The sequence below is a fragment of the Phalangium opilio genome, unplaced genomic scaffold (genome assembly GCF_054372755.1).
Source record: "Phalangium opilio isolate 3A_F unplaced genomic scaffold, DU_Popi_V2 ptg000031l_1, whole genome shotgun sequence".
In the NCBI taxonomy this organism is placed as follows: domain Eukaryota; kingdom Metazoa; phylum Arthropoda; class Arachnida; order Opiliones; family Phalangiidae; genus Phalangium; species Phalangium opilio.
In genome coordinates this window covers 12,525,824-12,553,813 of record NW_028324158.1, presented here as the reverse complement: position 1 = coordinate 12,553,813, position 27,990 = coordinate 12,525,824, and the positions used below count along the sequence as shown (strand labels likewise).

At 37.9% G+C, this 27,990-nt stretch overlaps 1 protein-coding gene across 1 annotated transcript; it reads right to left on the bottom strand.

The window, feature by feature from the left end:
• Window positions 1-30: 30 nt before the first annotated feature.
• Ccn (cellular communication network factor protein Ccn) lies at window positions 31-27,540 on the bottom strand. Its single transcript, XM_089870530.1, has 5 exons — window positions 27,394-27,540; window positions 4,435-4,651; window positions 4,022-4,249; window positions 3,585-3,820; window positions 31-968 (listed from the first exon to the last, which is right to left on the bottom strand). Exons 1-5 carry the CDS (start codon window positions 27,538-27,540, stop codon window positions 729-731), a joined length of 1,068 nt encoding a protein of 355 aa, XP_089726656.1. The 3' UTR covers window positions 31-728.
• Between the last annotated feature and the right edge of the window lie 450 nt (window positions 27,541-27,990).

The following is a 27,990-nucleotide window of genomic DNA, read 5'->3' as shown; positions in this document are numbered from 1 at the left end:
CTGTTTTCGAAAAAACCCCAGTTAATTTTATTGTTTTTTTCTCAGCCGTGTTTAATTTAATATTGATTTGTTTGTTTGTTTATCAGGTGTGTATTGTAGGATAGGTGGGTGCTTTTTTCACGATATTTTTTTACAGTAGGTTAGAGGAATTATTTCGACGAACGTCTACGCGTACGTATGACTAGTACGCTTTGGTAGCTAGGCGTTAGACGTACGCGTAGACGTTTGTCGAACAATTTCCCGTACCTTACTTATATAGATACGTTTCTCGTAATTTAAGTATATTTGTTTTGTACAAAATTTGACGCGTCTATGAACAATAATTTTTTAGAAGGCATATATGTATGACGTCATCACACCCGCTCGTGACGTGACGTAACGTTCTGATAAATTTGAAAAGCGCTTTGCGCGCCATCCCCCTTTAGCGGCGGCGGCGTGTCAAAGACGGCTCGTCTCGATATGTTTCTTGATTTTCCCTCGCGATATTAAAACTGTCAAATATTAATTTCACTCGCCAATAAGTGAAAAAAAATATCCATTTTTTTCTTTCACAATCAATTCTATAAGTATTACAATTAGGCTTAGCGTTAAGCCTTGCCATCCCGTGTATTTTATTTTAATAGTTTTTTTTTTTTTTGGTTTCAATTGAAATTTGTAAAAATAATACGCGAAGTATCTTCTCACTTGTTTTGAATTTCGTGGGTTCCTTTTACGGGGGATGACGGTCATCAGCGAATATTATCGCAAACGCACTTGACAATCCACATGACGTCACGCGTGACCGTTTCGGTTCCCAGGGGGCATTGGAAGTCCACTTTGAAGGTGGTAGCCAATCGAGGGGTGCAAATTTTCCCGCGACAATTGGCGCAAAATTTTGCTTGGTAACTCTTGACGCTGGTGCAGTTGTTTCCGTCCGTCAGGTGAACGGGAACGGCCGTTTTAACGGTAGCGCGGCATAAGTGACGTCTCTGTAATGATATTTTAGAAAAGGTCAACAAATGTCATCCAAATTATAACGTGTATAAACGTTCTGGGTAGGAGACGGTGATAACCTGACCCATCATTGATAGGCCAAACTTAATCCGTAAAACCTGACCTCCCCTCATTGTACCCAAGTCTAACTGAAATCTGACCTCCCATTGAACCTAATCCTGACTAAGCCTTAATTAACTTCACTTTAAGCTAAACGCAACTTAACCTAACCTAACCTAACCCTAACCTTATCTGAACTATCACAAAATAAATAAAATGGAGGGACCCAATATTACATGTATTCCTTTTAGCTGACTCGATTTTAAAATAGGTAAAGTGGCATCTGCGGATGAATACTCAAAGGTTAAATCGTAACCCGAGAAATAAAGTTCTGTATTCTTCCGCATGACGTATCGGAAAATATCGGTTCGATAAATTGAACGGAAAAAAAAATACAGAAATTTAATGATTTTGTTTGTTAGGTAAAGAGGAGGCATTTCCACAAAAATAAAAGGAAATTCGATGGGGGCGGTGGGTCCTCTTTTCCAGCGTAAAAACACTTCCCCCCTTAGCCCCGAGGACTGTGGGGCACACAATGTGGAATTTCCTAGCATTGGGGGGGGGGGGTTCAAGTTCGATCATCAAAAAACTGGAGAAGAGAGAAAAAAAAGAGAGAGAAAATCTTTTGTCTCCTCGTCCCAATCATTGATTTTGTTTTTTACCCTCAACTATGTATGAAAGGAGCAGAGTCCCTACGTCTTTAATAATAGATGACATTGTTAAGATGGATGTAGAGACCGTAGAGTTTCCATTAGCGATCCTATTGTTTAACCATCTGATCTAGATGGCTGAATTCTTGCCGGCGAACAAAACACAAAAGGGCAAGATATTGAACGTTGATTACCCGATGCATCCCCCTCGTCCGTCCGTCCACCATGGACTTACACCCCCTTCATTCTCTTCAACCTTCTTGAAAGCTGGGACAGGACGGGTTGAAGGAGAAAAATCAATGCTAAATGGCGTAGATTGCATCAAATTGAGGTCGCTCTAACACAAGCGTTTCCTCATTTTTTACACCCTTCTTCCTTTTAAGGTTGTATACGTATAAATATGTCGCGGATTGATATGATATTACCTATCTGTTATTCTGATTTTCACTCTAGAAAGAACCCTATATATTTCTGGGTTATTTTCTTCTCATTTCTCCCTATTTATTTCTACACTTTTAAGCGAGTATTAGCCATAAGTGAAATAGGCCTACGTGTTTTAGCGGTTAGACAATCTGACTTGTCCATTCTTAAAGCGTTGTTGTTTTGGCTTTCGCTTCTATGACAATTGAAATTGACACGAGAATCCTTTTATCTTTTAGCGTATAAAAGAAAGAAAGCGAACATTTTGGTCTGTAGTTGCGCCTTTCAAGAAATACTTTCTAAGACAAAAAATGCTGGAAATAGTCTCGTGCTTTTTCCGTTAAAGTTTCGACCACAGTCGAGGGTAATTTCAACGTCAGGAAATCGCTGAAGTTTAGACTTTCATCGCGGTCGTAACTTAGCTTGAAAATAATATAGTGGGAATAAGAAAAATCCTCGAGAAATCTGGTTTTTCTTTTTTCGTTTCTTTTGATTTATAAAACGTGAGATGTTTCACTGGTTTACTTTCAAACTGTCGACTTCACTCCGCAGCGATCTGTTTGCCGTCACTTTGCAACTTTTTATGACTCGGTACTGCTACAGAAATCTCTACTGTTTGACATCAGCAAACATTTAATAAATTACCCACCCATCTTAAGCCTCGAGTACTAATTAGTTGTTCAAATACCCCGGTATAATTTTTATTATATAAAGCAAAATTGCCTTCAAAGAGGACTGTAGCTTTTCCAGCAATAAATTTAGGCTTACAAATTTTTCTTCCTATTATTTTAAAAAAAATAAAAGAAAATACAGCCAATGATTTGAGAGAGAGAGAGAGAGAGAGAGAGAGAGAGAGAGAGAGAGAGAGAGAGAGAAATAGGTCTGAAGGATAGATGAATGCTATTGGCTATGAGGCCTTTCAGAATATATAGCTTATATCAAAGAAATATTGGCCCAACTCTCCTCTTTCACTCTGTGCCCCATCAGCAAGGGCCGACTTCGACTTTTAAAGTCAAAGACAGGAAGAAAAAAATTAAGGATATAAATTGTAACCCAGAGAGAGAGAGAGGGAAAGAAAGAATTTCGATATTTAAGCGTTGAAAAAATAGCTTTTTGTCAAATGTAGCGAGAAAAACGCTAGGCCTAAATCTGAAAAATGGCACCCAATTTGTCTATGGTGTGACGTCATTCCTTCCAGAACCTATTAGGTATTTATAGAAGAGTATCATTCATTGCCCAGCCCCCCCATGCCACCCAACCCAACGCCCTCTTCCAGCAATATTCTCTAACAAATCGCCTTTCAAAATATCCTTTGCCACGAAAGTTTTTTTTTTTACATTACAAATTCGGGCGGGGTAACGGACCGGAAGTAGATCATGGTTTTAAAATGGTTTCATTGTTTTGGCTACGATGATATGCGAGATTTAACATTGGGTATTCGGTTTTGTCAAAGGCCTTTGTCATTAATTGGGATGGACTTACCCTTATCGTCCTTTGACGAGGTTTCGCTAGGGAGTTGATAGAATCTTCTTGTTTGATTGGCGCATTTTCTTGGTCTTGTAATTGGGTGTCGCAGGGTCTGACTTGACAAATGCGCGTCTCGTTCCGGATGCGACACTCGAGGTTGTCGTTGGTGACGCGGAAACTGAGCCCGGGATCGCAATCGCTGGAACAGGGGGACCAAGGAGTCGAATAACGGGCACAACTGGGCTCTCTGTCTGCGTTAGCCGACAATTGTCACCATTTTGAGTGTCGATGGACAAGTACCACCAACCAGTTGAATAGATAAGATAACACAGAGAGAGAAGGGTGATAAGGATGGTTGGTTAGGTTGGGTTAGGTGATATATATTTCTTTTAGTTTCGTCAAGATACGTGTGTTTGGTTTAGAGATGGAGTATTTAGTGTGTGTTTTCTTACGTTCCCATAGGGATGATTCGCAGAGCCAATCTCGACAACAGGCGCCGTGGATCCTGACTAGTTGCGGGTTCTTGCATTTGCCCGATGGACGGATACTTTCGTGAGGGCAAAGTGAGACGCAACCGTAAGTTCCATTCTGACACGTGCATTGAGTCCGGCAATCCAACTTGAACGTCTCGCCGTCGGAATACGTCGCGCCCTTCACCGAGCAACTTCGACCTTGACGAACTGTTCCGCAAAGACACAACCAATTGGTGACGTGGCTGCGGGTGTTAATTGCGAGTATATCACTTCAATCTACCCACGAGTCCCCAATTTTACGCCATCGGTGGACGCACGGTTCCCTTTTTCAACTTACGCGTGTTTTTGCTTATGGGTAAATAATTTTGGTTTCTTCCCAAAGTCTTACTTACTTTTGCAAGTACCGGAAGTGGCGGTAGGCGAAGGATAGACGCATTCGAGGAGTCTCTTTTCGTCGCACAATTGTACCATGTTGCAGGATTGTCCCCGTTGTCTGGCGCAAATGGCGCAACAACCGCATCCATCTCGAATGAGACTGACTCCTTGCGGGCAAGAGACGCCCTCGACATCTTCGTCGCATTCACAGGGATAACTGCATCGACCTCGTACCTGAAATTTTCAAATTCCAATTAATAAATTGATAATCTTTAATTAAAATTGACTAATTAGGCCTTTAACGAGATCAAGTATTGGTATAACCTTCCCTTTCCCAAGTACCCTAGATTGCGACAGAAATCTGCAGCTAGCAAACAATGCAAAGTATTGAAGACTCCAACCAGATGCAAATTCAATTTAATATCTACAAAGTTAAGCGTCTTTTTGGGGGCAAAAACTTTAGACAGCTCTTGAGACATTTTCAATACCTTTTACATTACCTGGGGTATTTTCCCTTTTTTAAAAAAGCCGCTACCATGCAACCACCTTAACGCGGTTATTTGCAAAGCCCGATATATTGGTTTGAAACTCATTTAACCACCTAGACTGTATACCCAACCAAGTCTTTCAGGTTACGTAAAAAGGAGCTTACTAGAAAAATTTGCAAATGCAATATTTGCTTAGAGAGGATGGGGGAAGGGGGCTTACCCCCGGATAATATTCAATTTTCTTTTACACTTTTAACTTAAAACGGTATTTAGATAAATCTCAGAGAAATAACCTTCTCGAACAATTTTTGCAAATGGCCCCACTGAAGACGAAGAAGAAAAAAAAGGTACATTTGGGTTTTTCTATCATAATGGCTTTATAAGATCAGATGGTTGAGGGTTTAATATTTCCGTATTAACGGTGGGGGAGTGAAATATTATAATAATGCTTTCCCCTTTCTGGTAACATTACTATTTTCATTGCTATCACGTGATCTTATTGGGCTTTTACAACCATTAATATTTAATATAATTCATAATTTGTTAGGATGACAACCATCTTATATAGTAACAAAAATATGCGCATTTTTGGCTAATGGCTAAACTCTTTCCTTAGCCCCACGTGTTTTTTTTTAAAGGATTTTTTTCTTCTGAAAAAACGGTGTTTTTCTGCCCGTTATTTTTGAATAAATAAATAAAGAAAAACACGAGAAAATTTGGCAATTTTTCCGCCCGGGCATATAGCGTAAAATGCCTTAAAAGACTTTAGAATTCTAAAGGTGAGGCTTTTTACCTGTAATTTTAGTTTTGTTCAAATTCTTCATACTGGAATATAACTTTGTCGAAAACAATTTTTATTTTGTTATTTTTTTTGCCCCTTTTAAAAGTTTTAAATGTTTTTGAATAGATTTTCACAACGTAACTGCGGTCCTTTATAATAATAGCGTGTTTTTTTAAATAACCTACTCATTTTCCATGTAAGTATAAATAGGTCAAATCTCTTTATGGTTATAGATGAACAACCCTTTTAAAAATAATAAAAGGCTGAATGAATTCGGTGGGGAATTTTTGGAAAACTGGGGCTTGGAAATTATTTTGAAAGACTAAACAAAATGGAATTTGTCAAAGCATGAATAATTTGTTATTTAATCCCCAAATGGAACAAATTCTTATTTAATTCTTTCCCCCAACCCAAAAGTTATAGAACTATTTCGTAAATTTATTTGAATGAAAGATTTTAAGAGAAATTTTTCCTTATCAGGAAAGAACCAGACATCCTTTTCCTTACCCCCCCCCCCCCAATTTTCCTACGTTTCGTTTTTAATATTAATTGCTAACGAATAAGGGGGGCATAATCCCCCCTCCCCCAAATAAATATAAATATTAATCCTTTCTGAAAGAGAACCATACCGTCCCCTTAAAACCCCCCTCCCCCCTATCCGGGCAACCATTATGTATAGTAACGACACTACATGTTACATTCCCATAGAGTCCAATACAGTCAAAGTCTGGTAGCTGTCGTCATCATATTATAAACAAAACTTTCCTTTACAATAATTTGTTGGACTTATAAGTCTAGGTCCAAGCCGGGGTTTGGGTTGGGGGGCGGGGATTTTATAACCCCTAGACCAAACGTACTAAAATTTTACAGCGCAAGGGGGGAGGGGGTAGAGAATTTTAGGGGAAAATCAATAAGACATTAAAATAGGGGGGTGGAAATGCGTGGCTTGGACTTTATAGAAGACAAACACTCGTTAATGGCTTATAAGGGGGGATCCTTTCACCCCCTTCTCCGGAACCTCTTCCGTTTTGGACTAACTATTATTGAACCATAAATTGACCGTACGATCGCCCACACTAAATTGCAATTGGAAGGGACATTTCTCTACACCCCCTCCAACCCTGGCCTCGTTATTAGTGTTAAAGGCTTTAAAATTAATGCACTTTCACCACGCCCACCACCTTCCTTCTACGGGTTTGGCTTACATGTGACGTGGAAGTCGATTTTAAATGAGTTGAAACAATTTCCCCAAGGCCTACTATATATTACGTCTATTTAGTAAGTTCATATTAGATTAGGTTTAGCAGAAAATATATTTAAGTATTTAAATATAATTTTTTGTTTTTTTTTTGTATCTAGATCTTTTTCAATTAATTCTAATTTCTTTCTCTCGCTTTCTCTGTTCTAAATGAGGCCACCGATTCTATCTTTATTTTTTGTCTTTATCCGCTAAAGAATGAATGAATCAACACGCTTGGAAAAATCTCGATGGGCCATTTCAATGCCGCGAATTCCCTGCCTTTTAACCAGCCTTAACACGTTTCTTTAATTGAAAGTAGATAATTTCACGCGCTTTGGTTTTACAATGAAATTGCCTATCAGATCGCGCGTGAACTTCATGGCACGTGCGAAATTCTGTTAGCCTTTGAATATGTTAATAATTTGAATGTAAGGAAAGGCGGGGAGTGAAGCGGCACCGAGTTTAAATCGAAATACCCTATAAAATTTCTTGTTTTTTTTTTTTCTTATGTTTCTTTGAGATATTTTTTCTTCTCGGCCTAGTGGGTTTCTTATTCTTAATGAGACTGATTTCTCATTTTCTCTCTCTCTCACTCTTGATGTGTTTCTTTCTTTATATTTGAAATTGGAATGATATACGATAAGACAATGTTACTTGACCATGAAGAAAAAGAAGTTAGAGGGGGCTTTAACCTTTGTCCTTGATGAAAAAAAAAATCCAAGTGATAAATGCGTAAGGGGAATGGCTTTGCATCAGTATCGTAATGAAGTAATGACTTATGGATCTGTTAGACATTGCGAGCATTCCTCTTGTTGCTAACGCGTTATTACGGAGGGCGTCACCCTAGAGACATGACAAGAATTTCTCGCTGTCGCTTGTACAAATGAAGGAATCAATATAATCCTTATCGAGATCAGAACAGAACTAAATCGGAAGTATTCAATATTCAGTCCTTGGGTTATCAGCTCTTGTTGCGGTTGAATCATTGATAATCTTATCCCAATGAGTAATTTGCCAAAAAGAACGAACAAACTTGGGCTTTTTACATAATTAAGGTAACACTGTAGGCGAGGGGACAATCACTCAATCCGCGTTGTATATTAACACTCGCTCACTTGATTTATTAGTAATTTTCTTTTCGCATACAGTGTATGTTCCCTTTGTTATCTTCCTATTCTATTTATTCGCGTTGAGATGGACGAGCAAATTAGAAAAGCGTACCTAGCTCTCTCTCTCTCTCTTCCTCTCTCTCTCTCTCTCTCTCTCTCTCTCTCTCTCTCTCTCTCTCTCTCGTGTCTCACTGCATTCGGTATAAATGAATGTTTTTAATCCTTCTTTCTCCGCTCTGGTGAAGAAAAGCAGCATCAGGGTGAACCAAGGCTTAGGGAATCGGATAAGCGACTCACGTTTCTCCAATTACGTTTTTATTTATTGTCTTTCACTTAGCGAGAATCGTGAAACCCCCCTTTTCATCCCCCACCCATCCAGGCTTTAACTTCTGCGCTGTGTTCATTGTGCCTTGGTCAGTGTATGTCTTTCGAAATTGAGCATTGCTATTTTTCTACCCTTTTTTTTTACTTCCTTACTCCATCTTTCTCTGAATTAGTAAAGGTACCCACTCTACCCCTTTTTCCACCACCAATCTCTGGAGACTCTTATTTTCTATTTTCTAATTTTTTCTTTGTCTTCCTTAGTTGAAACCATTCGTGGACGTGGTTACTCGTGTAATGAATAAAAACATAAGCCTTGGCTGGAGGGCCGGGGGGGGAGGTAATAGGGTAAATTTTCCTCAGGGGGTTCCTCGTGCGTGGGCGTGTCCAAGAAAAATTTATGATTTCATTCTAATTTAAGTTGGTCGAGTCGACGGGGATATAATTGGAAATTTTTGGCGACTGATGTCAACTGTATAATTCGTTTATTTTCAGGTGTAGACTTATTTTCTAAGATAATAATGCTTTTTCTACACCTTATCACTGCTCTAGGTTCAAAGTGATACTTGTGGGAAGGACTATTGCGTTTCCGGTACCTTTGTTTTGCTCTTTCCATTCCCAAAATGAGTGGTTCTTCTTCTTCTTCTTCTTCTTGGGTCGCCCGAGGGTTGAGAGTCTTTCTTATATTGGATCACTCTACCTTACATCTTGAGCAAATTGAATTTATTTCGTTCCAGGAAGGAAGGTTTGTTTCAAGTGTTCTTGTTGTAATGATTCTTTTCAAACTTGGCCCTCTAATGATATTTGTATTTCCGTATCTCCACCCATTCATTGTACCCGAATTTATATCATAACACCCTTGAATATTTCTAATTTAAGTCGTGAAAATCACAGTCTTATTTTCAGCCCCGCTTGTCATAAAACAATATTTTTTGAAGCACTAGCTGGCTTCTCAAGCCACGCCCCTTCTTCCCCGATTAAATTAAAGATGGCCGCCGTCAGATCGACACGCGTACGTTTTTTATAATTACAGAAGATTAGATTGGGTTTAAAATCATGTTTTATGTACCGCGAAAATTTGCGAATCAGAATTTTGGGGTGAGTTTCGTTTAATTATTGATTGCATTTTTTAATTTGGGTAATTAATTACGCTAATTAGCTGAGATAACGAGCGTGGGTGACTGTACGCTAGTCTTTGTTGCCACGTGTACATAAGAACTCGAGTGTATGTAGTGCTAAGCCTTGGTGTAGGTGTATTGAAATGAAATTGGGTGTTGATTTTGTTCAGCTTTAAAATATTTGATCGTTTTCCAAATAATCTGAAGCTTAATTGAAAATTGGAGACTCTTTCATTGAAGATAATCCATTTTTGAAAATTTTCAGAGGAAAAATAAAAAGATCTTGTTAAGTGAAACGAAGCGCGTCAAAATCAAAATCCTTTTTAATCTATTATGACGATTTTTAATAGATTTTTATCTCCCCGCCTCGGTTTTTCGTTCACTTAATTTGATCCAATGAGTGTCAAGCTAGAATGAATTGTTTGTTAATCACCCGTCTCCCCCTATTCCCTTTATTGACTCTAAAGTTTTAAACAAAGTCAGCGCGTGCTTTATCCATAGCGCGCGCGGACAAAAGTATAGAGCTCTTCAATCAAAGTCTGGAGCGATTAAATCCCCGCCTTTGAATCATTCTTTTTTAATCCGAATAATATTGGGAGGGTTCGCTTCGTATCGAAAAGGTCGAACAAAATTAAAGAGGGACTTCTTCAGCCAAAGTCTTGTGCCGTTTAATTGCCGCCTTTATACGTAATTCTTTTGTAGGAATAAAATCCTTGGTTCATTTAGCTTTAGAAGTAAGAAAGAGGGTGTATTAAAAATAGGCTATTTTTCTCAGAGACACGCGCTATCTCAGTTCCACCTTTGTTCTTTTATATTTTCTAATTCACCAACTTACGATAAAATGAACGTAATTGGAAAGGTCTCTATGAACAAAAGGAGTAGAGAGAGAGCGGGGAGGGGGTGTTTAATCGGAAAATGAATCAGATTGGGGCGAAACCCCTCATTATTCCGTGCGATTTGAGAGTACGATATCCTCCACCCTTACATAATAGGAGTGTTCACCCGGGGGGTTGGGATGGGGGCTATTCCCCTTTGAATGTAAGCGACGAAACGGAATAAACATAGGGGTGAAACCACCCTGGCTATTGTTTTGGCTGTTGCGGGTGTGAATTGAGGGGGGGATCTGTTGAAGTCTGCATCGGGGTGGGGGATGTTCCCCCGACCTTAATGCGGCCGTATACTCCTTTATCCGTAGCCGCCGCCGCCGACACTAATTAAAAACTGCTAAATCTTTTCGCGCCCAGATTTCCCAATTCAGATAATGTTGTTGCTAAGCCTAAATTGAGTATTTTTCAAATTACGCCTAACAATGTTTTTCCCGCCATTTTAGCGAGTCTTAAAGGCACCTGATACGTTGTAATGAGGCCGTTGGCGTTACTTGTACTATATTTTTTTATCCTTTGGAGTTATTTGTGTGTCGTTTGGGGGTCGGGGTAGTTGGGGTGTGGTGCTAAAAGGGAAAATGTATGGAGTCCCAAATAGTAACGTATGTCGTGGGCCAAACGAGATTAGTCGGGAGCGCGTCCATCACTCGTTCACTCGACCATAGTCCGCATTTTTTCGCCTTCCCTATATACCCTTTCAGGGGCTTGCTAGACCCCCAAAAATTCCCTCCATTCAAAAATGGTATCGCAGTTTTTTGGGGGTAAAGCAAGTCCCTCAAAGACTTTCTATCTCTCGTTCTGTTTGCTTTATACCTTGCACTCGTTTAGGGGCTTACTTTAGACCGGAAAAGTACAACGTTTTTCTATTTTGAGTTGAGGTTTTGGGGTCTAACCAAGCCCCTGAATGACTATATATATCTAGCTCGCTTTCGCTAAAAGTCGCGTCGACTTTCCCTCGAACTATTTTCTTTCTTAACCAAGTTTGTATTGAGTATCGCTCCGACCTAGTTTAATTCTAGTTGCAAAGTTTGAGTAGTTTAATTTTGGCTGGAAGATTTTTTTCTTCTTTGGTACCATTGGGGCTTGGGGTAGTGGTCGTTCAGCCGTCATTCCCAGCAGAGCACCAAAAGCAAAGCGTGATAACAGACCTTGATTCTAAGCAAGCGGAAACGAGAGATAAGAAAAAATGGTGGCGGCTTCATATACTTGCTGCATTCCAGGGGGACCTATTCAATACTTCTTGTTTTTTTTTAATTCTCCCAGCCTACATAAATACTTAATTACCGGGGTGTTCGCGAACAAGTAATTGAATATTTAAAGGATAGTTACGTAAGTGAGTGATAAACGCCAATAAGTAAAGAGTACTTAAAATTATTTCAGCATACAGATACAAGTTTATTTATTTATTTATTTATTTATTTTCCATGCAAATTTTGAGGAGAGGGGGGAGGGATTCATTAGTTGTTTGGGGTCAAAGTTCAATTTAATGAAATTGTACTATCTATGTCTATATTGCAGTAAATGCATTATTAGTCCAACCTCCATGTTACAACACTTTTCCTATTATCATGAATTTATTAGAATTCACCAAGGAATTCTTCTTTTAAGACATTATTTTCTTGTTATTATTTTTCTAATTCTCCGTACTTAGTTATTTATCATGATGAGAGGAACGTGGCCCGGGGGGGGGGTAGGAGGAATGGGAAGATGGTTGTCTTATTTTCCTTTGTTTGGGATGAAATAAAAGGAAGATCTCGATGGGGAAATACCCCCGTTTTCCCTCCTTGTAAGAAGATAAGAGGGTTACAACGATGAACGGCAAAGATAAAAGAAGAATAAGATGAAGGAATGCTCACGAGCTATAGCAGCCTTGGAAACAACATTAACCTCCTACGCCCCCCCCCGTGACCCCTTACCCCACCCCTCCCATCAATACGCCCCCACAAATGTTCGGGTTCAAAACAATTTACTCCATTTTTATGGTCCGGGGCATATCCCCCCTTCCTCCGGTCATACAAATGCAATAGGATATCAAAACCACTCAGTAATTTATTCTAAGACTTATGTGAGGTCGTACCGCGAGCCAGTTTCGTACTGCAAGTTGTAGGCCTATAACGGCATTGTTTTACAACCTGTACCGAAATAGAAACGGTTCTATACTCCTCTTTGAAGGGCTACAGAAAATTTCCCAAGCAATTGTAATTCTCCTTTGAAGACAAAGCGCTCAAAGACTATAATATAATACGTAGGCCTAACTGTTTCCTTCTTTAGTGTACTGGAAAATAGGGAAGCTATAAGTTTTGACCCCAATGAGAAGTCCTAGCTTTTGGACACGCATAAAGGACATTTCGCTCTGCGTGTTACCATCTTCCTGACTCTTACGAGACGAGGTTTTGGTATGAGTGTCTCTGGTCTGGCCTGGCCGTTAGGTGTCGCCGCCGCTGTCTACCTTCTATTCTACACTTTATATATATTTAATATAAAAATAGAGCCTAGAGTTTCCGCAGTGCCAAAAGTCCGAATCAATTTTTTTGAAGCTGCATGGGAACTCCTGCCTGGCTGGGATGGGCTGTCCTAAATTAGATTAGAGTGCGGATTCTAAGTATTCTAGGCACACTGACTTTTAACGCTTTTTCTAGCGACTACCATCAGAGAATAAGAAGCATTTTACACCCCCCTTTTGACCCTTCCCCCCGCTGGACACTTCATTCATAAACTGAGGTCCACTGTTTATAAACAATTTCTAACTTAGAATATTTTTAATTTAACGTCAAAAAACAAAATAGTAGGTAATTATTCATTAATTTTTTTGACATAGTAATGCAGCTTCCATAATTTAATTTGAATTTTTTTAAATTATTCAGTATTATTTTGTTATATAAGGTTAATTTCCCATAGCGCCTGGTGGGCTGCTTTACGCTGCACTCTGGAGTATAGCGTGGTAAACATTTCTACAGGGGCTATGGGAAAATGCATGTTGTTGTTTCAGCCTATAAGTTGGCTTCTCCTTAGAACGGAGCTTTCGATTTTTTCCCTTAAAACTTAAAAATACCCATTAATTAACTAGATTTTATGATATTAAAAATTTTGAATTGAGAAATATTAATTAGCGAATTGGAACAAATTTGCATATCTCTTTCAATATTTAATTGCAACAAACTTTTAAAGGGAATCCCGGCAATCCGAGTTATTGCTTTTCCTGGAAATAGTTTCTATGTAAATTTTTAAGCCCAACATCTACCTCCGCCCACCCCCGGGGGTGTTGCCCCCTTTATTTGTTTTATACATAGGGAGCGAGAGAAATAACAAATTTTAAAATGCACCGGGATTATTCCCGAACCCATCCTAGAGCGCACTGGTGTAATTCCGGGATTCCTCGAATTGCTAGTTAATATAATAAAGGCCCTAGGGGTGTCGGACAAGAGTCTATTTTACTATTCAAGATGGAAATAAATTTAGGGAATCTTACGTAGTATCCGACCCCTTTAGGAAAGAGTACCTTTTTTCTGTATTATTTCTTTGCAATGCTCAGATATCTTGACAGTATAGGGAAAGCTGAGGCGTACGAATACGTTATGTTAAATCTCGTAAGAAAGAAAGTGCTCTTAGTCAAGCGCGAGATTGTAAAAAAAGAAATCAAATCAATTCTAATAATAAAAAAAGCGCGCGCGCTCTCGTGCCGCTTTTGTTCGTTTAATTCGATACAGCGCGTGCAAGGTTGAAAGTATTTTTTTTATTCCCAATTTCAAATCTACCCCTTATCTCTCCTTCCCCTAAGATTCCTTCATTGGTTCGAATAGGTTGAATAAAAGCTTTTCTTTTTTAACCGATTGAGTTTGTCCCTTTCCCCCGGCCCCTACCCCGTATTCAATCGGTCTTCGTCGTGTGACCCCTGACTAAAGGGGCCCTAAAACCCCAATGTCTCCGTTCTCCAACGAAATCAATCAGAAAATCCTTTTAACTTTTATTCCAGCGCCTGTATTTCAAGGTCTACTAAAAGACCACTTCCTCGAGTTTAAAGTTACTCTTGAGCGTGTACTCCAGTTAATATTACTCCATTTCGTTCTATAGTACCTTTAAAATTGGCGGGGAGGGGGCGGCGAAGGGATGGGTAATCGGTACCCCCCTTTTTTATTGGGTACCTTGTTTTTTCAGGGATTTTAAAAGGGATCGCGTACATGGGAAGCTTTAAGCCTTTTCGACCAAAGGGGTTTAAAGGCCCCCAGAAGCGAAATTAAATCTTTATTTTTAGATTTGTTTCTTTTTTTTATGCCGTTCTTAGTTTTATTTATTTTTTTTTTAATTTCCTTTTTGGAAGCCCTCTCTCTCTCTCTCTCTCTCTTTTTTTATCTAATAAGAAATTTTATAAAGATTTAATCTTGGGGGCCCCATTGAGGCTTTGAATCTGGTTTAATTCTACCGATATTCGCCTCACTGGTTTTTGTGATCAAAATCTCCGGGATTATGTAAATTAGGCGAATGGGCCTGGTTTTAATTTTGCCTTTAAGACGTTGTTATATATTATTTTAATTAAGCAAGCGATGTATTGTACTTATTAGTTCATGGAATTTCTGGAAAGCGCTCTAGAATAATAATGGTTGGGATAAATTCATCTTTTTTCATTAAAAATCAGGGAAACTCGTGGAATAATAATTTCAGCCAGAAATCTTGAACTATAATAGCTCTCTCTGGTTACGTTGGAACTTTTAAATATTCAGGGGATGATTGCGATAGATTCATGTAAGGATTTAAAGCTATGATTTAGACAAAGTGGGGGGAGTATGGGAAAGGGTGTCTTGGTGCCATCCCGAAATTAACGGGTGTATGCTCCCGGGCCATTTCAGTACCGGCCGTTAAACCCGGCGAGAGTCAGTCCTTGCTGCCCCGGATTTTCCACCGGGAATTTTCTCTCATCCTGAGGTCTTCTCTCTTAAGAGAGAGATGGAGAGAGAGAGAGAGAGAGAGAGAGAGAGAGAGAGAGAGAGAGAGAGAGAGAGAGAGAGAGAGAGACCAAGCAAGGCCAGCGTCGTTCTCTCTTCTGTCGAGACTCTATTAGCGCCCATATCCCACAAGAACGCTTAATGTAGATAAGATGGTTGAAGTACTTTGTCAAGAAATGCTTTATACGATCATTGTAGATGTAGACACGGATACAACTTATTAATTTTAGGGGTCAGGTCAACCATGCCACCTAATAAGTATCGCGTAAGCTTGGACGAAAATTGGCGATTGTAGTAAATAAGTAACCAGGGTAAACAAGAGTTGAGCATGCTCATTTGGGAGCGAAGCGGCAACCATTTCGAGATCGAGTCAAGCGGCCTCCATCTGAGGAGATATTTGACGTCCCAAGAGATGAGGGAATAAAAAAGGGGTACGCGAGAGACCAAAACGCTTGTATTGTTATCAAAGCCCTTTTCGTGGCTTGTTCCCTTTAGTCCTTACACTCGGGATTATTGTACATCATTGAGCGTTCATTTCTAATTCCGACTCAATGTAATGTACCAGCCAGCACCGTCTCTCCTAATGACGATTTACGGCGGATTACTCTTGTGTTTACCGTTTATTTCTCAACCCTTTTTTTCTTCTGCTATGAAATAGTTATTTTCAAACTCATGGGATTCTAGAAGATGTTGATCGGGGATTGAAACGCTAAATTATTGAATATGTTAATTCTAAAGCGGAAGTTATACCTAAGTGGTTTGCCCCTCGATCGTCTCGTGCACCAGTGATAATCGCACGCGATCTATATGTGACACTCATTCACGTGCACGGGGTCGGATAGTTGAATATAATTCAGTTTATTGCGTTACTTCTTTAAGGTTATTAGTGGGCTAGTGTCCCATCTCTCTATCTCATTTCTGGTTGATTCGTGGTTCAGGAAACGACCGCCAAGAGCGAATCTCTCGTCGTCATACCTCGTGAACCTTTCTAGAGATAAAAGAGGTAGGATGGACTATTTATGTCGTATTTAAGTGCCAGTTCGTCCCCGCCTTTACACGCGTCATTATTAAAAACGCTAATGGTATTAACCGTCTTAGTTTCGAGGTGTTTTTTGAAATGGTCCGTTTTTGAGAAGCGGTCTTTTTCATCTATCTTTTGATTTCTGGTTGGTTTCTGGCCAAGAAAGAAAAATAATTGTCTTTTTGTGGAAAGGTTTTTGGGGGGTTTGGGGGTTGGAGGGGACGAAGCCCCAAATGAGAATAAAGGGCGCTTGTTTTTGACATCCTTAACCCTCTTTACGGTCCTTAAAAAGGAAAATCGCCATGGGGTGCTAGGATGAAATACCTATACAGAAGAAATTCCTTTCATGTGGCGGAAGTAAATCAAAAAATCAGGAAGTAACGTAAACGTTTGTTAATTGAAGTAGGGAAATTTCATCAAAATCGAAATAATTTAATTAATATTAGGTAATATTTATTTTTTTTTCGTTAAAATATATTCATATATTTTATTTTTGAATTTTTATCTCTCTCCGTAGATTTATCTTTTTATCTCCACGGTAACGATATATTTCCAAGTCAATTTAACTTATTTTTGTAAGCTGTTAGCGTTAAACATCAAAAATGTCGTATCTATAAGCCTTAAACATATAAGAATTACTATATTTTTGCCTTGAAACGTTTACTTTATCCCCTGTCTATGTCTCTGGTGAAAAAAAAATTTATATATTTAAATTTTTATTTTTATTTTCTTGAAATCGGAATTCGTTTCATTTTATTTCTTTGGGAGTAAGTTTACCTCGTGAATAGGAATAATTATAACATGAATATAATTTTAAAATATGGATTATGTAGACCTACAAGCACAGGATGTACATATTTCAATATTCCTGAATGATTTTTAGAAATTCAATCGGAGGAGGATATGAAAGGTACTATGATAAATATTATAACTGTAGGGAAAAAAAATATCAGTCTTAAAATGGGTCGAATTCTTTAAGAAAATGCCTTTATTTCTTACACGAACTTTGTACTTTCTTAGAACGCGTGTCTCTATATACATTTTTTTTTCTCTTTTGTTCAACTTTGGATTTGCGCTCGAGACTAGATCTCGTGCCTTTCGAGTACCTTATCGTATTCGAGTTGAATTGGGTATTGAAGATAAACGGGGGTAAATAAGAAAAGCCCCATATAAGAAAACACCTTTCTTTATATTAACTTGAACTGTACGTATATATATTTGGGGGTGGGGTCAGAGTATTGCCTCAGGGTTAAGAATATTCTCTGGATGTTGATTTTAAAATGAGGATGGAGATGGAAAGACGTTTAGAGGCTGAGACTTCAGGAGGGGACAGGGGGAACCGGTATAAAAACATTGTTTTTCAGTTTAGAAGATTTCTGGATATATATCTATTTTTTTTTGCACAAATTTTTTGATCCTATGCCTAGTGATTTTTATTCAAAGATTCCATTTTGTTCAGTTTTCTTGCCAGTTTTATACCTGTATTTTGTTTTGTTTTTAAGTTTAAGGATAGATTTCTTTACTTCCAAATACTTTACTTCTAATTTTTATATACTATCTTGGGGGTATTGGGGTCTTGTCTCAATATTGACCTTTTTCGGGGGGGGGGTCCATTTTATCCTGGGAAAAGGGGAGGGGCTTAAAACTGTACCTAGAGTTCAGGTAATTAAGGTCAAATTTGTTCGATATAAAGGAAACTACTTACTGTAGGTTAGAAGGAAAAAAAATAGAGTTAAAGGTCTGATTTTCTATAGTAAAGAATAAAGTTATTACCTTGGGATGGTCTTAAGGGTAATTTATCTTTCTTATTGGTAAATTACTTGGTTTTATCCCTGGAATCTTGTTTGAGTAGATCAATACTTAATGATATTATTTTCCTTAGTGTTTGGGGGTTCTTCTGATCTGTCCCTGGCGGATTGATACGTAATGTTAAATCTACGTTATGTTCAGTTCTATTACACGTGACGCCCTCTTTTTTTTAGACAGCGTATCAGTACACGCTTTATTCGCTATGTTCTTCCCGCTTGCAGGTACTTCGTGCAAATGTACTTTTGGCTTATTATTAATGGCCCCGTTTTTGCAGAGAAAGTAACGCCCTTCCTAAAAGCTAATTTCGTCCTACGCTAAAATTAAGTATTAATGATAACCCTGCAGTACTATAAGTCAGAGAGAATTAATCAATATTAATAAAAAGAGGAGAGGAAAGATATAGCGTTCTACTACTCTACCGCATATTCTCTCTGATATAGAAAAATCAAACTTTACAATGGAATTATAAAAAAAAAAAATTCCAGGCATTTTAGCTTATCATGACTATCTACTTCTATAATGTACACTCTCTCTGGTGAAATTTTAAATTAAGGCTAATAGATTAAAAGTCGGAAAGGTCTTTGAATATTTAATTTACCCATTTTTATATAAAGAAATTAATCATTTTATATTGTATCTAGCTAGCTAGGTGTACTAGTCTATCGTCTACATTCAACCCTTGGGTTTTCCCTGAATTATTAGGGAATTTGACAAATGTCTAGAAATCACGAAAGGTTTAGATAAGTGACTTATACGATAATATAAAAAATACACTTTCCCTAAAACTGAAGGGAAAAAATGACAAAATTTATCGAGAAAAGATTCTATATATTCCGCTGCACCGTTATCGTGAAATTAATGAATATTGAAGGGAGAGATAGACACGCTCTAAATGAATTTATCCTATTCTTCCATGAATATACATGTATGTATATATTAAATCTAATATTGGGTTGCCATAATCTGATTTTTGAACGCGGAAATACTTTTAAGAAATTATGGGAGCTTAAATTGAAACCTTTTAAATCAAATTTGAAAATCAAATCATTGATATAGTTTAGGATTACTCAGCAAAAATAAGAAACCTCAGCTATATGTTGTTTTCTTCAAATATTGTAGAGGCTATATTCCCTTTATGCAAATCAAAATTATCATAGGTTATATTCCCTTTAACAATTAAAAATAAAATACCATAAACCAACCGTAATTATTTCTCAAATCTCCCCAAGAACCAACGAGACACACAAACACACCCCAAAGTTTCTCTTTGAATTTCAAATTTGTTTTCGGTGCGGTATAATATGTTTCTATGTCGTTTTCAATAAAATAAATTTAGTGTATACATGGGAGGATAGAGCCCCCCGACCGTGGATGGGGGATGCTGGTGTTATACACCACTAGTGAAGGAGTCGTCGTAACACGTATGGGGGTTTTATTGTCCGTGGGGTTGGTTTGAAATTTATAGAGAAGGCAGGCAGGCAGGTAGTAGGTACATTGTGTTGTTGCATATAGAATCGTATAGCGATATACAATAGAAAGGATGCTGGAGAGAGAGAGAGATAGGGGAGAGGGGGAAGAAAGGAATCCGTGTCGTTTCCATGGCAACTGCCGTCAATTTTTCAACGTATCCCCCGAAAAGAGATAAGATACTCCTTTATAGATTCATCCCTATTGTTTTTACTGCAAAAGTACAAAGATCAAAGTAGAAATAATTCCTAACTTAAAGAAGAAGAGAAATCCGACCGCGACTTAAGCCTTAGCTCTCCCATAAGACAACCACAATTTTATTAAGCCTTTTTTAATAGACTTAACTTCTACGTGGTTGTAATTTCTCTTAATTATACCAGTATGTGTGATTACGAATAAGTTTCGAGTTCTCTAATCAAGATATGTGTCGAATAATCCGATCAATTTTGATCTAACCAATATACTTTTTTAGGCTTAGCTCTTTTCTGATCTCGTTTTACGCAGAATGCTCGTGAGATTTGTAGCAGACGCTTCTTTTCCCTTCCATCAGAATCCCTCAAATGGGCAAAACCCGTTTTGCTATTAAAAAAGGGAGGAAAACGATCTGGAGAAGTACCTTTCTCTGACTAGAGGGGAAAATTCCCACTTTTATTATCGACCAGAAAGTATAGAGATTTCCACCTTTAAGGAAATGTATATCTCCCCCGTATTAAACTCTACATTATTCTGCGGGTAAAAAAAAATGATATACGGTATATACTTCTGGGATCCATTTCGTTTTTTCGTTTCTTTTTCCGGGGAAGATATTACTCAAAAAAGAAAAGAAATATATATATTTGAAAAGAACTGAACTTATAATATAAATTTCTTCCAAAACTAAATTATCATCCAATGTGAGCACACCTGTTAGTTATATATCAATATATATTCGTTAAATATTCCTAGATAAATGTAATAAATTCTCCTTTTGTCTTTTTCTTGTCAAAGGGATATTATAACTGATTTAGATCGTGTCATACTAGCTTTAACGGACGGAACAATATGGCAATTCTTGTCCATCCTTCCTGGGAGATTGTCGAGTAAAATGGAACATTTTTTCTTTTCCTGAACGTTTCCTTTGGGATCTCCTTAGAGACATTCTTGAGGCTTTTGGGGGGGGAAGGGGATGGGGCGTTTGATCAGAACGGATAAGAACTCAAGGAGAAGGAGAAGGAGATCTCGAAATTTGAATGCTGCCCATCTTGTAATGGCGTCTGGTTCTCTTCCAAAAGAGATTCTATCGGATTCGGATGCAATAGCAAAAAAAAAATGTTCCATTTCTTTTTATTTTTTATCTGAATCGATTTTTTATTTTAGCATAAATATTAATTAATGTTAATATCTATAGCTATTTTAACAGGACAGGTATATTATTCTGATTGCAAGTTGAATAGCAAGAAACCTTGAGCCCATTTCTTTTTCTGTTGATAGTTTTTTTCGTCTCTTTATTAAGTTGGCCCAGGTTTTTTTGGGGGTGGTTTCTTTCAAAACAAACTTCTTAGGTGATTTTGTTGGTTGTCCCTAATGTCTTGTCAGCGCTGGTAATAGCCTGACTTCTATTTATTTTAGGGACAGGTTATCTTGTTGGCTATTGTTATAACGGAAACGATTTCGCCATTCGCCCAACCCAAAGCGACCATGCAGGGGTTGGGTTTGTTAGCAAGCCAACCCCGGTGTGTACTGTCGCTCCCGAAAACCTTCTTAAAGTATTATTATACTATAGCTTTCTGAGAGTCTCGACTATTTTCTCTAATAGGACCAACTGGGTCAGATCCACCTTTTTATAATGCTTTCTCTTTTTGCCGCCACTGAAGCTATAACATCTGGACTATGGATCAATTTAGGAGACTATATATTCGATAGAGGAAACTGCTATTTCATTGTGAGAATGGTCTGGGTGATGACAATTTTTTTTTTCAGGGCTTTTATTAAGGGATTTCTTTCCAAGGTAGAATTCGTTCTTATTGAGAAAGAATTGGTGGTATTGGAAATTCGGTACCAAGTTTCAAAGCTTGTAATTAAGTATCACGGAAAGGTAATTATTGGATAATGAAAAGGAACGCTAGGAAATAAATTTGAAAATTTTGTTAGGCCATAGCCCCCTGGATCACGCGACTCGCGGACGCAGGCTGCTCGCGCTATAGAAGCCCGCCCAATGGGCCTTAAAACGCGTATCAAGCATTTTAAGCCGAAAATCAAAGCCGTCAGCTTTTAACATGGTCGTCTATGGGAGGAACACCCTTTTTTGGCCCTAATTTGGCAAATAATGGCTCAAATCTCTTGAACTTTTAATCGTATGTGTAAAATAAGGTTTGTGATTTTTGTGCAAAATTTCAAAAGATTATATCGTATAGTTTTCTTGTAAAAAAAAATTAAAACTTAGACAAAAATCAAAGCCGTCAGCTTTTAACATGGTCGGCTATGGGGGGAACTAAGTTTTTTGGCCCTAATTTGGCAAATACTGGCTCAAATCTCTTGAAATTTTAATGGGAGGTGTAAAATAAGGTTTGTGATTTTTGTGCAAAGTTTCAAAAGATTCTATTTAGTAGTTTTTTTGTAAAAAAAAATTAAAACTTAGCCGTCTATGGGGGAACCAGGTTTTTTGCCCCTAATTTTGAAAATACTGACTCAAATTTCTTGAAATTTTAATGCGAGGTGTACTGAAGGAATATTAATGACCGAGCGAAGTTTGAAAGCTCTAAAACCAATAGTTTTTTCCCTGAAATTCAATAAAGCTTTGTTTGTACATGAGCACAACCATTATTCATTTTAAATTTCCCGGTAAGGTTTCGGCGCGAAATATTGGTGAGAAAAACTGGTTTTCACTTTACCTCCCACTCTCCTTCCACCTTCAATCCTCCATCCTTCCAGAGAGAATTTGTAATTAATAATAAAAAATTCATAAGCACATACAATTTGTTATAATAACTGAAATGCTAATTAGTATCCACAGTTAGAAGTTCCCTATACTTATATTTGTATGGTTAAAGCATTTAAATCTTAGAAATAGGTTCGTTTTCCCTTCAAATAGTTGGGAAATTTCAGTTAGAATAACTTTGTGTCAGCTGTGAATTTTCCTCTTAAAATTAAACTGAACCACATCAGTTCATTGGCAAGCACCTGAATTCCGTATGTTAATTCCTATCTTTTCAATAGCATCTAGGAAGAAATGATTATCATATAGGTTCTTGACCAAACACGCTCTGAAAAAAGCCGACAGGTGTCAAAAGTCACCGGAAGCAATCTAGTTCTTCTGGTTGTGCAATTTTTTGCGCATTTACAGACCTTGGGTTGTGCTCATGTACAAACAAAGCTTTATTGAATTTCAGGGAAAAACTATTGGTTTTAGAGCTTTAAAACTTTGCCCGACCATTAAAAATCCTTCAGTACACCTCTCATTAAAATTTCAAGAAATTTGAGCCAGTATTTGACAAATTAGGGCGAAAAAATGGTGTTCCTTCCATAGACGGCCATGTTAAAAGCTGACGGCTTTGATTTTCGGCCAAGTTTTAATTTTTTTACAAAAAAACTACAAGATGTAATCTTTTGTAACTTTGCACAAAAATCACAAACCTTATTTTACACCTCTCATTAAAATTTCAAGAGATTTGAGCCAGTATTTGCCAAATTAGGGCCAAAAAACTTAGTTCCCCCCATAGCCGACCATGTTAAAAGCTGACGGCTTTGATTTTTCGAGCAAAAATCCCCGATACGCGCTTTAACATAGGAAAATAATTCTTTGGGCGGGCTTCTATAGCGCGAGCAGCTTGCGTCCGCGAGTCGCGTGATCCAGGGGGCTATGGTTAGGCCTACTTATTTATTTATTTCGCGAGCTTTAAAAATTCGTCACGGGTTTTGAGAACGCGCCAAAATATTCCATAAGCCTACTTTTGAATTGTTTTTATTTCGCGTGCTATAAAATTCGCCACGTGCTTTGAAAACGCGCCAAAATATTTCTTAAGCCTACTTTTGAATTGATTTTATTTCACGTGCTTTAGCAACTTGCAATATCACGTGCATTAATAAACTCTTTAAGCCTTTGTTTGATGAATTGCACGCGCGTTTTAAAAATTGAGAGAGTAATGTCACGTGATTAGCGAATTAATACTGTTTTGTCTCGTTTATTTATATTTAATCAATCGAAATGACATTATCTATTGCATAAACAAACATTCTTTAATTTTTCCAATTTAAGCGAGCGGGGGGGGTGGGGTTCTAAATCTTTTGATACGGTTTTAATTTCAGGGTTTAATAAACAGAACAATTCTCCCCCATTTAATACGCGAAATCTGAATGACGTTATCCTAATTCCTTAAATTGAGACGGAGGGTGGGAGGGGGTGATTGGGGTTGGGGGTTTTGGAGACAGCCACTTTGACAAATAGTAACTGAATGCAAAGAAGCCGTACTATACCTAATACCGTTAATTTATTCATTCTTATCAAGAATATTTTGATACCAAGAAAAAGGAATGTAATTTTAAGGTAACCATCCATTGCTTCAAACAACATAGAGTAATAACACAGATAATATTCATGTTATAAATGGAATAAATTCAAGTAGCAAATCCTTATATGTATTTAAATGAAAACGACCTATTCAACGTGGTCAGTGTTACTTGACTCTAAACTCGTTGATTTATAAGGGAAGTCCCAGCCTTTAATAGCAATAACTGGTAAGGTTGGTTAAGTCCAACCCCAAAAGCCAAGCAAATTCTAAAACTAGCTCTCTCATTCTCCGTCTCTTTCTCTACTGGTCTCTTTTAAGAGATTTGTGAAAACTAAGTTCAGCTCGTTAACTGTGGGGGACCAAGTCTAAAAGCTTGAAAAGGGCCCATTCATTATAGCTAGATGGAAAGAGGAACAGAGAGAGAGAGAGAGAGTAGAGAGTGAGGCAACCTCATTAAGCCATCAACTTTAATCGCCCCTCCAACATCACGCCCTTCTTTAGCAGACCCAACCTAAATAGAGCTTAAATCTATAACCCTTGGGGTTTAAATCTAGACTAATTTACTCTCTTGGAAAAAAAAATATTAAAAATGTGGTGAAATCGAGCGTTAGTTATTCCCAATTTGTTTGTATATACTATTATTTAGTTCTCTAGTTATCACTGAAAGTCACTCGCGGGGCCTTTGTAACCCGAAGTTGTCACGTGACACGTGAATTAAGGTCATACCGTTTTGATTGTGAATTTCGTTCTCTCTCTCTCTCTCTCTCTCTCTCTCTCTCTCTCTCTCTCTCTCTCTCTCTCTCTCTCTCTCTCTCTCTCTCTCTCCATACTGAGGTAAATGGACATGTAAGTTATTAAGCGAGCTTCTATGACATTTTGGTTCAAGAATGAAAAAAAACTTAGTGTTTATTCTGCCGTAACCATGGCAACAAGCGCATGTACTCTCGCTCTCTCTCTCTCCCATTTTTAGTATAAGGTACAAACTGACCATCAAAGTTTTAAGCTGCGAGGCAAGGAATAATTATTATACTTTAGTGTTTGGGACTAGTCACTTTTAAGAGAACTCTGCATGCGGCACTGAGTTCATTTTTAGTTGCTAAGCCTACTTTGTTTTATGGCGAAAAATGAAAGTTTAAATCCGGCGTGGATTCTAAGCGATTTTTATGTACGTTTCTCACGATTTTCAAAATATAAACTATAGTGCCTCCATTGTCTATCCATTAGGGGCTTAGTTATTTTCAAAAATCCATTAAAGGTGGAACCTTCGTTAATGGTTTAGTTAACCCCATCACGCCACTTAATAATTTTGGCAAAATTAGATCGTCACACGATCTACATTCTTGGCTAAATTAAATAAATTCCTTAATTATTGTAAATAGTTTTTATTTCTTTTTATTAATTTGGTTTCAAAATGACTGAAAATCTGCGATTAAATGTTCCGAATTTTCTATTATTACGAGATAGGATCTTATCAATTTTGGGCTTTGTATTAGTATTGTTCATCTCCGGTGAATTAAATTGGGGACAATACGCCAACGTATTCATTCTGCCGGGGTGAAATTTCTCCAATTTCCAGATACGATTATCGTCATCTAAAGGAAGGATTTCCCCAACTAAAACTATTCAATTAAATTTACAAAGGCTTACAATTAACCAGACTCTGATAAATTAGCCAGATTACTCTAGTTCCTTAGCGCCTAGCTCTAAACACCCCCTCCCCCCGTATCATGCTGATAACGTTACGGGGAAACGCTTTTACAAGTTGCTAAGATCGTAGGCCTATATTCACGCGCTATCTCGCGCTGCACCTGGGTTAGAAAATAGTAGATGTTATGGTAAGACCATGCTAGAATTAAGTTTATTTTAAAGGTTAAGTATACGTTGTCTTTGTTTTTAAACCATCTCATCTATTTCGATACTTGTTAGCGCGAGCTTTTCATCGTGATATGATTATAAAGGGAATATGTAAGGGGTAAAAAGGGGGGAAGGGGGGCGGTTGTCGAAATTGTATAGTTTTGAAATTGTTTTGTCGAGTGGAAAATAGATCCCGGATTTATACCGTTGCACTCTAACTTTAATCTCGCGTGTTTGATATTATATTCTGCATGGGTTTTAATTTTCGGATATATTGTTCAAGAAGGGATTTCCGTGATGTTAATTTTAGATTCATTTCGACTAGGGGGCTTATGGAATAATAGAAGATGTCTGTTTAACCCGTTCTTTGATAAAGGATTAACAGAATTAATTATTAACATATCACAGACTTGGATTAATAATAAAGTATTATACAAAGCCGAATTTTCAAACTAATTAAAATTAATTACGGATTTAATATATAAATAAATAAGTATTTATAATTTTAGTTTTAATTAAAAAATGAGTAAATTTAAGGCCATTATACTTCGATCTTTCAGGTCTTTCTTTTGACTTGTAATAGGTCTATTTCTTTGTATAAATGACACGGAAATAGCTTAGTGGTCTGGTCGTTTAATTTGAAGCTAGGGATGCGGGGTTGGGGGTTGGGGTTTAGTAGTCGACCCTCTCTCTTACGAGTAATTAGTCCTAGCTTTGTACATTATAATACTCTTAGTATCCCGGTGCTTCTCCATCCATAACCAGAACATTGAGAACAACGCCTGGATCATCCAGACTTTCCCTATACGAGAGGTCGGACACACGGTTGACAATATAACTAATCTAAATAATACTTTAGAGCTTCAAAAATGCTAGTGTTCGACCACCTCTCGTTTGGCCTAGCCTGCTTAGAATAGGATCATAGATATTTTGGGGTATCTATCCAAGAGAGAGAGAGAGAGAGAGAGCTTGAAATTTTAATCCGTTAATATCCTTTGGGGCTTAAGAAAGATCCCTGCATGTCGCTATTGGACCGTGTCTTAATAATATTTGGCCCCGGCCCTATTTATATATACTCTTTCAGAGTCTTAGTTTGCCTCCGCGAGGCGCTAAAATACTACATTCCTTTTTTTTTAAAAAAATTTAATTTTTTTTATTTCTTGTTGTAATCCTTCACACTTTACCGACGAGGGAGGTTGTACATAAGCCCATGGCTTCACGACCCTTTACCTCATGTCTCTCAAATAAATAAATAAATAGCGCCTGGTGGCTGGATTTCCTGGAAGGGGAAAAACAGTTTTACAGGGGCTATGAGAAACAACATGGGTATGTTTCCCCTAAATGTTGGCTATCCCTAATAGCAATATTTTCTTTTTGAACTAATTTAACTAAAAGCCACGGTATCTTTTTGGTTATAAAAGAATATGGTATTCATGCATTAGGGTTTAAATACTCACCATGCCATAGGGATCAGTTAAGGCTCCCGAATTTCCATTGTGTTTCCTGCCGTAATGTTCGCAATCGGAACACGGACTGGCCAAGGTGGTTCCGGCGGTCGTTAAGGCGATCCATAGTGTCCCTAAGAGGGCCACCCCGACCCCCATCCCCACCCTGACCTTTAACCTGATCATTCCACCACCCAATGTCAAAAAATCAAAAATATTCTTGGAAATTCTCTTCATTTAAGACTTTTCTTCAATTTAAAAATTTGAAAAACCGTTTAAAGTTCTTTATGATGATGGTGGTGCTTTTATAAACAAGTTGTCGCTACGTACCGTCAAAAATAATATTCAAATTAGGTACCGAAATCATTATTAGGGCCGATTTTTATTTATTTATTTATTTATTTCAAAGTTGTAGCGAGCGAAATTTCGGGGGTACGTCGCGAACTACCTCCGACCCGTTTCTGAACCTGATTCAGGAAAGACTTACTCAGGCTCTGCCTTTCTCCGCAATGCACGACTACGACGATCGCTCTGACACCTAGCGTCAAACTGGAAAAGTAAATCGCTTTTCAAACCCCCCCCCCCTCGGTTCCGAACCCCCTCAACCTT

Bases quoted from the DNA above. Each gene is read 5' to 3' on its own strand.
- Ccn (XM_089870530.1), bottom strand. From the start codon at position 27,540: ATGGGGGTCGGGGTGGCCCTCTTAGGGACACTATGGATCGCCTTAACG. The intron at 4,652-27,393 runs GTGAGTATTTAA...TGAAAATTTCAG, and splicing joins TAACTGATCCCTATGGCATG to GTACGAGGTCGATGCAGTTA. The intron at 969-3,584 runs GTAAGTCCATCC...ATATCATTACAG, and splicing joins CTCGTCAAAGGACGATAAGG to AGACGTCACTTATGCCGCGC.